Genomic DNA, 13,893 nt, shown 5'->3' with positions numbered 1-13,893 from the left:
AAGTAAGTAAATCTCTTTTAATTCATAAATGAAACACTGAATGAAAAGAACAACAGTGGACATTTAAAAAAAATACCAATGACAAATATAAGAATAAATAATTGAAAGTTTTATTCTGGTGTGACATTATTAAATAATATGCTAACTTTCCTTAACTCTTCTTTAGACCAGTTTAAACAATAACTATTTTATTACTGAGAATTTTATCCATCAAAATGGTAAATCATATTTGACAAAGAATAAATGTATTTTTTTTAATCGTTTGGCATGAAATATAAAGTTAATGTCTGTATAAGTAGTTTTTTTCTCACCTCTACAGATGATTTAACAGGCAAACAAGAAAGCATTAAAACATTTTGTTATGCATAAAGTGTCAATATAGATAGTAGGACATCTTAGGAATTATATAAAGTTAGAACTATCTTATTATTAACAGTTTTTAATAATTATTAAATGTTTTAGTAATTCTCGATTAATGAAAAGTTTTTAATGAAAAGTTTTTTTTTAATAAATGTCACATGAGACAGAAATGTGTCTTCATTCAGGGTTGCTTTCAGTCTACAAACAGTTAGTAATACACTGTTAGTAACAGAGTAAATGTGTAACAAGGAATCATTTAATAATTTAAACAACTGAAAAATAGATTATTAAAAAATTATAGATCCAATATAATATAATGAATGATGAATGATGATGAATGATGATTAAATCCAAGTATAGACATATGTGTAATTGCTGGTAAATGTGTTTTTACAGGCTGTTGCACTTCAGATCTGCTTGATTAACTGTGAATCTCATAAAGGGAAGTGAAAGACTGATAGAGTTGTTTTTAAGAAGAATGAAACTCTCATCTCTCTCTCTCTCTCTCTCTCTCTCTCTCTCTCTAGCTGCCACTCGTCCCACTCTCACGGTCCTGCCGCCCTCCAGAGACGAGCTGCAGCAGGGTAAGGCTACAGTGGTGTGTGTGGGCAGTAAGGGATTCCCCTCTGACTGGAAGCTGAGCTGGAAGGTGGATGGCAGCAGCAGGAGCTCTGCTGTGAATCTGAGTCCCAGTGTGCTGCAGAAGGATGGACTGTACAGCTGGAGCAGCAGCCTGAGCCTCACTGAGAGTGAGTGGAGCAGAGCAACAACCATCAGCTGTGACGCCACGCACCCATCCCAGAATGCAGTGACCGAGAGCCTGAACACACAGCAGTGTGATGACCAGTGAAACACACACACACACACAGAGATTATAGACATGCATATTTCATTTACACTCACACATATGCAGCTATTTCAAAGGACTGTCCTAAATCAGTCAATGCTCAACAATTAATCTTTCAGCCTGTTAGTGTTCTTCAAATATTCTGTTGTAACAGCAATGATGTGTTTGTTGTTTTATTGCTGCCAAATAAAAGCATTTTGACTCAAATATGGTGTTGACTTTCTTGCTGTAATATTAAACACTTTGAAATCGAAAAACAGCCTAAAATGTGAAATCCCACTTTCTATTTTTATTTTTCTTGGAATGTATGTCCATTGCGATTATTGATTATAGCATGAATATAAAAATAATATTTTAATATTGAAAATATCAATTACAGTAAAAGAGACATTGACATCTTCATCATAATTTTTATTAAATATAATATTTGAGCAAGCCTACTTTTGATTTTTAAACATTCATCAAAATCTAAAATAAGGTATTTAAAAAATTACAGTGACAATAAAAATATTTTATTGAATACATTTATACTTATTTTAATTAGATTACATTAAATTTAGGGCCAATAGTCTGAATTCTGACTGTCAAGAATTGTGCATTTGAACAAGATGAAAGAAAAAATGACAAGACAAGCCAGATGAAGAGGGTACAATAATAATAATAATAATAGTAATAAACTAAAAGATTTCACAATACTTCCACAGTTGATTGATTACATTAAAAATTGCATACATATTTTAATTTCAAGTTTTCTGAAATGTTATGTTTAAATATACCAGATTTTCTGATTATGCACTAATTGGCATATTTAATTAGATTCTATTCTGTTCATACTGAAGAAATAATTTCTTATTTAATGTAAATTAGTTCATACTGCTTCAGTAAATTCATTGTGCCGTCTGACTGAGGGAAGTTTTTGTATGATGTTGTTTCACTGTGTGAACACTGGACCAGAATAATACCCCATACAGTAATAATCTCCTGCATCTTCAGTCTGGACTCCACGAATGTTCAGCATAAATTGATATCCAGAATAACTTCCACTGAACCGGTTTGAAACTCCGGATGCAAGGTTACTTGAATAGTATATCAGGAGTTTAGGACTTTTTCCAGGTTTCAGCAGATACCAGCTCATGGAATAACCAATTCCAGAAGACGCAGTGCAGCTAATAGTGGCAGATTCTCCTGCTTTAACAGACAGAGACTCAGGAGTCTGGACCTCTTGATGAGACACTGAGAGAGAGATTTAAAAATTTACATTTAATTACATATTATTAGATATTTACATCCTTTATTTAAAAAAAAAAAAAAACATTTATAATAAATTATAAATGAAAACAAAGCACAACAGAGTCAAATATTTACAAAAATAAATACCAAACTCTGAAAATGTAGGGAAAAAATGTTTAACCTTGCGCCAGCAGAGTCAGTGTAGTCAGAATCAGTAAAAGAGACATCATTGTTCAGTGTGTCAGAGACTCTGTCAGGACTGAACACACACTGATCATCAGAGGAGTTTTGTGTGTGGAGCAGTAAACATGCAAAACACTCTCCACTCAACAGACTCCTGAAAACACATCCACTTTCCTCCTGGATTTACTGTGATTAATGTGATAAAACAATCAAACAGGCACTTTTGCAGGATTCAGTTGTTGACTGCTGCTCTTCAAATATTCTGGAATAATTAGAAATCATTGTGGGCTTTCAGATGAGGAACTAAACTAAACTGGAAGTAAGTGCAGAATGAAATAAGAAACTAAATTCATGCTCAGTTAATCACATTATAAATGTCATTATGTCCTGAAATATAGAGGGTTGTGCAACAAATGGCAAAATTACCTTAATATTTCAAATCTATAATCTACAGGAAGTGATGTATTTAGATCTGTATCATTAGTGTATTGCTTGTATTTTTATATTTTATTTAGTATAAGTGATTTGATTATACACAATACAAAACTAATTTTTATGTGTAATAGGGTGGACATTTGGGAATTTTTTAATTATGCTGCTGTATCTTACATAAATGTTTATTATTAGCTGTATATGAGCTAAAAAGCCAACTGATGGTGTGTCACCTCTATTTTGAAGGCAAACATTTTCCTCTATTTTCTAGAAGTTTCACATTTAATTTAATTTAATAAAACAAAATTAAACTTCCAATTGCATATATTCCATTTTTAAATTGAATAATTTAACCCGATATAATAATTTTCAAATATATATATATATATACAGATTATTGGGAAAGTCTTGTAAACAAAATTTGTGAATTTTATGTAGTGATCACTGAGATATGTTAGTTATCAGCTTGTACAGAGCACAATAATAAACCTATGCAATCAATCAATCAATCAATCAATCAATCAATCAATCAATAATAAATAAATAAATAAATAAACAAATAAATAAATAAATGAATGAATAAATAAATAAATAAATAAATAAAATTAGTAAATTTGTAATCAGTCTGTATTATGGAAATACTATATGTTATAGGAATAAAATGATGGAATAGAAATTGAGAAACATATTGTTGGATTGGATATTAAATTAAATTATTAAATTCAGTTAAATTCAATTCAATTCAATTCAATTAAAAACTATGTGGGTGCTTGTGTGTCATGTTTATCACAGAATCACAGACAGAATGTTAGATCAATTACCTATTCTGTTCATACTGAAGGAATAATTTCTCATTTAATGTAAATTAGTTCATACTTCTTGAGTAAATTCATTGTACTGTCTGACTGAGGGAAGTTTTTGTATGATGTTGTTTCACTGTGTGAACACTCCACCACTGTAATAACCCATACAGAAATAAACTCCTGCATCCTCAGGCTGGACTCCACGAATGTTCAGTGTAAAATCAGGTTCATTTCCACTTCCACTGAACCGATCTGGGACTCCAGATTCAAGTTCACTTGCTGTATAGATCAGGAGTTTAGGAGCTTCTCCAGGTTTCAGCAGATACCAGCTCATGTCATCACCAACTCCGCTGGTCCCAGTGCAGCTCATAGAGACTGACTCTCCTGCTTTAACACTCAGAGACTCAGGAGACTGAACCTCTTGATGAGACACTGAGAGAGAGTTCAAAAACAAGTGAAAAGAAGTTTGCCGTAAAACAGTTAATGAAATTAATCCATAAAAAAATCAAACATAAAGCACAAATTCAAAATTTTGCACGAATAAATTTAAAAATGTATCATATCATCATAATGTAGAAAATATATTTTTTGAACCTTGAGCGAGCAGACCGAGTGTCCACAGCATTAGAATAAGAGACATCATTGTTTTAAGTGTGTGTGTGTGTGTGTGTGTGTGTGTGTGTGTCGGTGTCAGACACTAATAATCATCAGTGGAGTTTTAAGCGAGTGTTCAGTTCATATGCAAAACACTCTCTACTCAAAAACACTTTCAGATGCATCATGGAATTTACCTTAAAAATCAATCAACATACATTTTACAACATTTTAATTATTAACAATTTATTTCTTTTTTTCGGCTGTCTGAGCAAAACTAAACTAGATACAGTTTTAGTGTCAGTGTTGATGTTAGTGTAACTCAGTGTCAGTTTTAGTGCAGGAGGTTTTTGTACAGTCGCTGATTGGGTTTGTATCACTGTGGAACACGTTCGGTGGAGGAACTCGACTCTCAGTTGGAAGTAAGTAAATCTCTTTTTATTTCATAAATGAAACACTGAATGAAAAGAACAACAGAGGACATTTAAAAAAAATACCAATGACAAATATAAGAATAAATAATTGAAAGTTTTATTCTGGTGTAACATTATTAATTAATCGTTTGGCATGAAATATAAAGTTAATGTCTGTATAAGTAGTTTTTTTCTCACCTCTACAGATGATTTAACAGAGTCAAACAAGAAAACATTAAAACATTTTGTTATGCATAAAGTGTCAATATAGATAGTAGGACGTCTTAGGAATTATATAAAGTTAGAACTATCTTATTACTAACAGTTTTTAATAATTATTAAATGTTTTATTAATTCTCGATTAATGAAAAGTTTTTAATGAAAAGTGTTTTTTTTAATAAATGTCACATGAGACAGAAATGTGTCTTCATTCGGGGTTGCTTTCAGTCTACAAAAAGTTAGTAATACACTGTTAGTAACAGAGTAAATGTGTAACAAGGAATCATTTAATAATTTGAACAAATGAAAAATAGATTATTAAAAAATTATAGATCCAATATAATATAATGAATGATGAATGATGATGATTAAATCCAAGTATAGACATATGTGTGATTGCTGGTAAATGTGTTTTTACAGGCTGTTGCACTTCAGGTCTGCCTGATTAACTCTGAATCTCTTAAAGGGAAGTGAGAGACTGAAACTCACTCTCTCTCTCTCTCTCTCTCTCTCTCTCTCTCTCTCTCTCTCTTTAGCTGCCACTCGTCCCACTCTCACGGTCCTGCCGCCCTCCAGAGACGAGCTGCAGCAGGGTAAGGCTACAGTGGTGTGTGTGGGCAGTAAGGGATTCCCCTCTGACTGGAAGCTGAGCTGGAAGGTGGATGGCAGCAGCAGGAGCTCTGCTGTGAATCTGAGTCCCAGTGTGCTGCAGAAGGATGGACTGTACAGCTGGAGCAGCAGCCTGAGCCTCACTGAGAGTGAGTGGAGCAGAGCAACAACCATCAGCTGTGACGCCACGCACCCATCCCAGAATGCAGTGACCGAGAGCCTGAACACACAGCAGTGTGATGACCAGTGAAACACACACACACACACACACACACATCACACAGAGATTATAGACATGCATATTTCATTTACACTCACACATATGCAGCTATTTCAAAGGACTGTCCTAAATCAGTCAATGCTCAACAATAAATCTTTCAGCCTGTTAGTGTTCTTCAAATATTCTGTTGTAACAGCAATGATGTGTTTGTTGTTTTATTGCTGCCAAATAAAAGCATTTTGACTCAAATATGCTGTTGACTTTCTTGCTGAAATATTAAACACTTCGAAATTGAAAAACTATTTTTATTGGATGGATATAAAAATAATAGTTTAATATTGAAAATATCAATTACAGTAAAAGAGACATTGACATCTTCATCATAATTTTTATTAAATATAATATTTGAGCAAGCCTACTTTTGATTTTTAAACATTCATCAAAATCTAAAATAAGGTATTTAAAAAATGACAGTGACAATAAAAATATTTTATTGAATACATTTATACTTATTTTAATTAGATTACAATAAATTTAGGGCCAATAGTCTGAATTCTGACTGTCAAGAATTGTGCATTTGAACAAGATGAAAGAAAAAATGGCAAGACAAGCCAGATGAAGAGGTACAATAATAATAATAATAATAATAATAATAGTAGTAATAAACTAAAAGATTTCACAATACTTCCACAGTTGATTGATTACATTAAGAATTGCATACATATTTTAATTTCAAGTTTTCTGAAATGTTGTTTAAATATACCAGATTTTCTGATTATGCACTAATTTGCATGTTTAATTAGATTCTATTCTGTTCATACTGAAGAATTAATTTCTTATTTAATGTAAATTAGTTCATACTGCTTGAGTAAATTCATTGTGCCGTCTGACTGAGGGAAGTTTTTGTACGATGTTGTTTCACTGTGTGAACACTCCATCACTGTAATACCCCATACAGAAATATTCTCCTGCATCTTCAGTCTGGACTCCACGTATGTTCAGCATAAATTGATATCCAGAATAACTTCCACTGAACCGGTTCTGCTCCACAAACAAAACCGAGGAGTTTTGTTTGTGGAGCAGTAAACATGCAAAACACTCTCAACTCAACAGACTCCTGAAAACACATTCACTTTCCTCCTGGATTGACTTAATGTGATAAAACAATCAAACAGGCACTTTTGCAGGATTCAGTTGTTGACTGCTGCTCTTCAAATAATCTGGAATAAATGGAAATCGTTGAGGGCTTTCAGATGAGGAACTAAACTAAACTGGAAGTAAGTGCAGAATGAAATAAGAAACTAAATACATGTTCAGTTAATCACATTATAAATGTCATTATGTCCTGAAATATAGAGGGTTGTGAAACAAATGGTAAAATTATCTTAATATTTCAAATCTATAATCTACAGGAACTGATGTATTTAGATCTGTATCATTAGTGTATTGTATTGCTTGTATTTTTATATTTTATTTAGTATAAGTGATTTGATTATACACATGTGTAACAGGTGTACATATTTAACAGGGCAGACATTTGTGAATTTTTTAATTATGCTGCTGTATCTTACATAAATGTTTATTATTAGCTGTATAGGAGCTAAAAAGCCAACTGATGGTGTGTCACCTCTATTTTGAAGGCAAACATTTTCCTCTATTTTCTAGAAGTTTCACATTTAATTTAATTTAATAAAACACAATTAAACTTCCAATTGCATATATTCCATTTTTAAATTGAATAATTTAACCCAATATAATAATTTTCAAATATACATATATGCAGATTATTGGGAAAGTCTTGTAAACAAAATTTGTGAATTTTATGTAGTGATCACTGAGATATGTTAGTTATCAGCGTGTACAGAGCACAATAATAAACCTATGCAATCAATCAATCAATAATAAATAAATAAATAAATATGTATGTACATATGTATGTATTAAATTAGTAAATTTGTAATCAGTCTGTATTATGGAAATACTATATGTTATAGGAATAAAATGATGGAATAGAAATTGAGAAACATATTGTTGGATTGGATATTAAATTAAATTATTAAATTCAGTTAAATTAAATTAAATTAAATTCAATTAAATACTATGTGGGTGCTTGTGTGTCATGTTTATCACAGAATCACAGACAGAATGTTAGATCAATTATCTATTCTGTTCATACTGAAGGAATAATTTCTCATTTAATGTAAATTAGTTCATACTTCTTGAGTAAATTCATTGTACTGTCTGACTGAGGGAAGTTTTTGTACGATGTTGTTTCACTGTGTGAACGCTGGATCAGAATAAAACCCCATACAGAAATAAACTCCTGCATCCTCAGGCTGGACTCCACGAATGTTCAGTGTAAAATCAGGTTCATTTCCACTTCCACTGAACCGATCTGGGACTCCAGATTCAAGTTCACTTGCTGTATAGATCAGGAGTTTAGGAGCTTCTCCAGGTTTCAGCAGATACCAGCTCATGTCATCACCAACTCCGCTGGTCCCAGTGCAGCTCATAGAGACGGACTCTCCTGCTTTAACACTCAGAGACTCAGGAGACTGAACCTCTTGATGAGACACTGGGAGAGAGTTCAAAAACAAATGAAAAGAAGTTTGCCATAAAACAGTTAATTAAATTAATCCATAAAAAAATCAAACATAAAGCACAAATTCAAAATTTTGCACGAATAAATTTAAAAATGTATCATATCATCATAATGTAGAAAATATATTTTTTGAACCTTGAGCGAGCAGACCGAGTGTCCACAGCATTAGAATAAGAGACATCATTGTTTTAAGTGTGTGTGTGTGTGTGTGTGTGTGTGTGTGTCAGTGTCAGACACTAATAATCATCAGTGCAGTTTTAAGCGAGTGTTCAGTTCATATGCAAAACACTCTCTACTCAAAAACACTTTCAGATGCATCATGGAATTTACCTTAAAAATCAATCAACATACATTTTACAACATTTTAATTATTAACAATTTAATTCTTTTTTTTTTCAGCTGTCTGAGCAAAACTAAACTAGATACAGTTTTAGTGTCAGTGTTGATGTTAGTGTAACTCTGTCAGTGTCAGTTTTAGAGCAGGAGGTTTTTGTACAGCCATTGATTGGGTTTGTATCACTGTGGTGCACATTCGGTGGAGGAACTCGACTCTCAGTTGGAAGTAAGTAAATCTCTTTTTATTTCATAAATGAAACACTGAATGAAAAGAACAACAGAGGACATTTAAAAAAAAAATACCAATGACAAATATAAGAATAAATAATTGAAAGTTTTATTCTGGTGTGACATATACCAAATAATATGCTAACTTTCCTTTGCTCTTCTCTAGTTTAAACCAATAACTATTTTATTACTGAGAATTTTATCCATCAAAATGGTAAATCATATTTGACAAAGAATAAATGTTTGTATTTTTTTAATCGTTTGGCATGAAATATAAAGCTAATGTCTGTATAAGTAGTCAAGTAGTTTTTTCTCACCTCTACAGATGATTTAACAGGCAAACAAGAAAGCATTAAAACATTTTATGCATAAAGTGTCAATATAGATAGTAGGACGTCTTAGTAATTATATAAAGTTAGAACTATCTAACTGGCTGTGTGTTCTTGGACACAGGTTTGTAGTTGAAATTGAGTTGGCTCTAAGAATTCAATGGAAGCTTGAACTGGAGAGGAAACCATGAGGGAATTAATGCTAAAACAAGAACTAAATAAAGCCTTTAACTGTTTTTAATAATTATTAAATGTTTTATTAATTCTCGATTAACGAAAATTTAATGAAATGTTTTTTTTTAATAAATGTCACCTGAGACAGAAATGTGTCTTCATTTGGGATTACTTTCAACCTACAAACAGTTAGTAATACACTGTTAGTAATACAGTAAATGTGTAACAAGAAATCATTTAATAATTTAAACAAATAGAAAATAGATTAAAAAATTATAGATCCAATATAATATAATGAATGATGATGAATGATGATTAAATCCAAGTATAGACATATGTGTGATTGCTGGTAAATGTGTTTTTACAGGCTGTTGCACCTCAGATCTGCTTGATTAACTCTAAATCTCTTAAAGGGAAGTGAAAGACTGATAGAGCTGTTTTTAAGAAGAATGAAACTCTCTCTCTCTCTCTCTCTCTCTCTCTCTCGCTCTTTAGCTGCCGCTCGTCCCACTCTCACGGTCCTGCCGCCCTCCAGAGAGGAGCTGCAGCAGGGTAAGGCTACAGTGGTGTGTGTGGGCAGTAAGGGATTCCCCTCTGACTGGAAGCTGAGCTGGAAGGTGGATGGCAGCAGCAGGAGCTCTGCTGTGAATCTGAGTCCCAGTGTGCTGCAGAAGGATGGACTGTACAGCTGGAGCAGCAGCCTGAGCCTCACTGAGAGTGAGTGGAGCAGAGCAACAACCATCAGCTGTGACGCCACGCACCCATCCCAGAATGCAGTGACCGAGAGCCTGAAAACACAGCAGTGTGGTGACCAGTGAAACACACACACACACATCACACAGAGATTATAGACATGCATATTCATTGATTTACTCACACACAGTGTTCATTAAGGTTTGTCAGCATTGTTTTACAATTTGCTCTATAAGTTAATTTTTCTTTAAGCCTGTGTTTTCATACACGTTCTACACATATATTGATTGTGACATTAAACAATTTTTGCCAAATAAAAGCTTTTTGAATCATTAAGTGTGTATCTCTTTTGTGGAAGTATTAGTATTCTAAGATATTTACCTGAAATTAAAAAGATTTAAAAAAAAAAAAATAATAATAATAATAATAATAATTTACTATAATCTTTTATTAATTTTTTATTTACATGTTGATAATTCAGAAGAGTCCAATTAAACTTCACATATATATAAAATAATACTGTAGGGATGGTGTTTTGTAATTTTGGACAGAGAAGGCAGACAAATGTGGATTCAGACACAGAATATGGGATTCATATTCATAATTCATATTCATATATGGAACAGAATTCATTTCTCATCAAGAATTTTTTCAAGTCAATTTAGAGGTGAAATATATGAAATATATGAAATCTTATGCCACAGTGAGCTTTCTTCCTTTATTGTTTTATAATTCAAGTGGAAATAAGCATTTTTATGTTTATTATTGATCAAATATATACTGAATGTGTTGAGTTTGTGACTAATGAACATTAACAGTTCTCCAGCCTTAAAATGTTTATGTGTGTAAAGTCAGTGAGGTGAATAATGATCTTCAACATCAACATCTGCAGAAGCTCAAAGTTGCAGCGCTGAAGTCTCAGCCAAAAAGGGTTTTTGTATGATGCTTTTACACTGTGTGAACACCCAGTTCGAGCCTCCCTTGTCATATGCACTCTGACAGAAATAAACTCCTGAATCTTCAGGCTGGACTCCACTGATGGTCAGAGTAAAATCCATGTGGTTTCCACTTTCACTACCACTAAATCTAGAAGAAACACCTGAAGCTCTGTCTGATGTGGCATAGATCAGGAGTTTAGGAACTTCTCCAGGAATCTGATGATACCAGGACATGCAATACTGATCAGAGCCTTGTGTTTTAATACAGTTTACTGCTGGTTTATGATTACAGCGAATAGTGACAGTCTGATCAGGCTGAACTGTTTGAGCTTCAGATTGAGTCAGAGTTTGTCCCACAGAACCTGAGGAGAGAGACAGAAAAAATATTATAAACTGATGAGAACAACACTGAAACTAAGTTATAGGCACGGTATCTGTTAGACACAATATTTCTTACTGTTGCACTAAAAGGGCTAAATATCATCATACATATCAAAACATATCAGGTGATATTAAAAACATGCATAAAGAATATGTTTAAAAATGTATATACATTTACATCTTTATTTCACCACCTGTGGAGTTTTCTCTAAATTGGCTGATGTAATGAATTTATACTTACTCCAGGTGCAGGTTGTGAGTGTCCAAATAATGACGGCTGTTAAAGTCATGTTTGCTTTTGGATCTGTTATCATGAAGAAGAGGTGTCAGTCATAAAATCATAAACTCACAGATCTATAAAGACCTCCAGAGCACTGAAGCATGCAGTTCATATGTAAAGTGTTTTCACAATGTAAATGTCCTTTCTGAGAAAAAGAACCGTTCTTAGAGTCAAGAAACATATTTTAATTGGTCTAGATGAGCCTGATTATTTTTCTTAGACAGTTTCAACATTGTAATAATTACCTAACTACAACATTGTATTAATCATTAAAAGTTATTAATCAATATAAGTGATTGTACTGTTGTTGTTCTGCTGTAATATTCAAGGTTTGATATAGTTGTGAACTAAATCTGTTATCTAAATCTCTAAAATCATTAAGTTGTTAAGAGTTATTTTACATTATTTTGCTCAGCGTCTCGTTCCCCTTCTCAGGAACTGGGTTGCATATGCAACCTTAGACGTTTTGAATGAATTGATTCAGTGACTGTGATTTAATGACTCAGTTGTAAAGATTTGTTTCATCCCTGCATGTGTTTTTGAAAGAATTGGTTGAATGATTGAATGACTCGCTCATGAAGGCAGTCACCTGTCGCCACCTACTGGTACATTAGTGTGACCTAAAGAAAGAGTCAACATCCTTCTCAAACTATATTTAGCTTATTTCACTCTGACACCCATGTTTTTCCAGGACCAACAAAAGTTTGATTCAAGAACAGATGTTCATCATGCTGATTGACTTAAATAAATACACCTAAAATAATTTAAAAGAAAAATAATTTATTAAAAAAAAAAAAAAAGGTTACATGTTTGATAATTATTATATAGATGCATAATTTTTATTTATTTATTTATTTAATATGGACATAGCAATAACATTGGACAAACCAGATGCATTGTTTAAAGTGTTATAGCACATGTGCTAATTTTCAACACCTGTCCATAGGGACTTTTATAACAGAAAAAAAAAACAAAAAACAAAAAAAAACCACATTATTAAACAAAACCCGGCACAATTTACACATGGGAACAACTTTGGCCCGATTTAAGCCACTTTTTGAGCTCTCTGGTGAAGATGTTAATATTGTTCTGTAATTTGAATCCTGTGGGGAGAGAGTTCCATAGTGTAGCCCCTCTAAAGGAGAAGCTAGACTGTCCAAAAGACGTTCTAAACTTCGGGAGCACACAATCCCCACTAACTGAGGCTCTGGTGGAAGGTCTAAAAGAGCCCCGACGCCTCTCCATGAGGCCAGAGAACAGTGGTGACACACAGTTGTTCAAACATTTAAAAGTCAATTTCAAAATACTAAAATTTACAAAATTTTCAAAAGTAAAAAGCTTATGCTTTTGTATGATATCACAATGATGCCATCTCATTGGTTTTTTGTCAAATATCTTAATTGCCTGTTTATATAGAGAAATAACTGGTTTCAATGTGGACACTGATGTTTGTGACCATGCTGTTATACAGTATGACAAATGTGAAAAAACCATTGCATGCATAAACAATACAGCCACGTGATGTGACAACTCTCCTCTAATAAAACGAAAACAGTTCAGATTTGATTTAACTTTCCTGCAAACATGATTTACTTGACTTTGAAACTTCAGGTGTTTATCCAAGATTATGCCCAAGTATTTCGTCTCATGAACCTCATGAATGGGTTCATGGTCTAAATGAACCTCAAAGATGCTGTCAGGGGACCTCTGGTTGATAGAAAAACACATTGAGAAAGTTTTCTGTGTATTTAGAGTTAAATGGGACAGCTGAAGCCATCTTGAGACATTATGTAAAGCCTGTGTTAACTGCTGCCCAGCCAGTGCAGTTGTTTTTGCTGACATATAGATAACTGTGTCATCAGCATAAAGCTGGCAATTTACACCCTGACAGCAATCTGGGAGATCATTTATATACAGTGAAAACAATAATGGTCCTAGAACTGACCCTTGAGGCACTCCCAAGTCATTAGGAATTAGGTTGGATTTAACAGTTCCTACTTTCACACATTGTTAGCCAGAGTA

The 13,893-nt window shown here is 33.1% G+C and overlaps 7 gene segments (V, D, J or C); 3 read left to right on the top strand and 4 right to left on the bottom strand.

Moving 5' to 3' along the window:
- Window positions 1-823: 823 nt before the first annotated feature.
- On the top strand, window positions 824-1,414 carry LOC125262090. The segment is given in 1 exon segment: window positions 824-1,414. A coding segment is annotated over 1 exon segment (372 nt).
- A 283-nt stretch (window positions 1,415-1,697) lies between these two features.
- Window positions 1,698-2,911, bottom strand: LOC125262094. The segment is given in 2 exon segments: window positions 1,698-2,440; window positions 2,619-2,911. Coding segments are annotated over 2 exon segments (351 nt in total).
- A 1,059-nt stretch (window positions 2,912-3,970) lies between these two features.
- On the bottom strand, window positions 3,971-4,531 carry LOC125262097. The segment is given in 2 exon segments: window positions 3,971-4,287; window positions 4,450-4,531. Coding segments are annotated over 2 exon segments (351 nt in total).
- A 63-nt stretch (window positions 4,532-4,594) lies between these two features.
- Window positions 4,595-6,161, top strand: LOC125262093. The segment is given in 3 exon segments: window positions 4,595-4,630; window positions 4,766-4,871; window positions 5,618-6,161. Coding segments are annotated over 3 exon segments (465 nt in total).
- Window positions 6,162-8,083: 1,922 nt separating this feature from the next.
- On the bottom strand, window positions 8,084-8,729 carry LOC125262098. The segment is given in 2 exon segments: window positions 8,084-8,485; window positions 8,648-8,729. Coding segments are annotated over 2 exon segments (351 nt in total).
- Window positions 8,730-8,941: 212 nt separating this feature from the next.
- On the top strand, window positions 8,942-10,564 carry LOC125262092 (the record flags this gene model as incomplete). The annotated part of the segment is given in 2 exon segments: window positions 8,942-9,074; window positions 10,075-10,564. Coding segments are annotated over 2 exon segments (456 nt in total), but the record flags the coding sequence as incomplete, so codon positions are not given.
- Window positions 10,565-11,048: 484 nt separating this feature from the next.
- On the bottom strand, window positions 11,049-11,934 carry LOC125262088. The segment is given in 2 exon segments: window positions 11,049-11,572; window positions 11,833-11,934. Coding segments are annotated over 2 exon segments (477 nt in total).
- Window positions 11,935-13,893: the final 1,959 nt, after the last annotated feature.

Source organism: Megalobrama amblycephala, unplaced genomic scaffold, assembly GCF_018812025.1.
Source record: "Megalobrama amblycephala isolate DHTTF-2021 unplaced genomic scaffold, ASM1881202v1 scaffold599, whole genome shotgun sequence".
Classification (NCBI taxonomy): domain Eukaryota; kingdom Metazoa; phylum Chordata; class Actinopteri; order Cypriniformes; family Xenocyprididae; genus Megalobrama; species Megalobrama amblycephala.
Note: the sequence above shows the minus strand (reverse complement) of the source record. Positions and strands in the feature narration are given on the sequence as shown.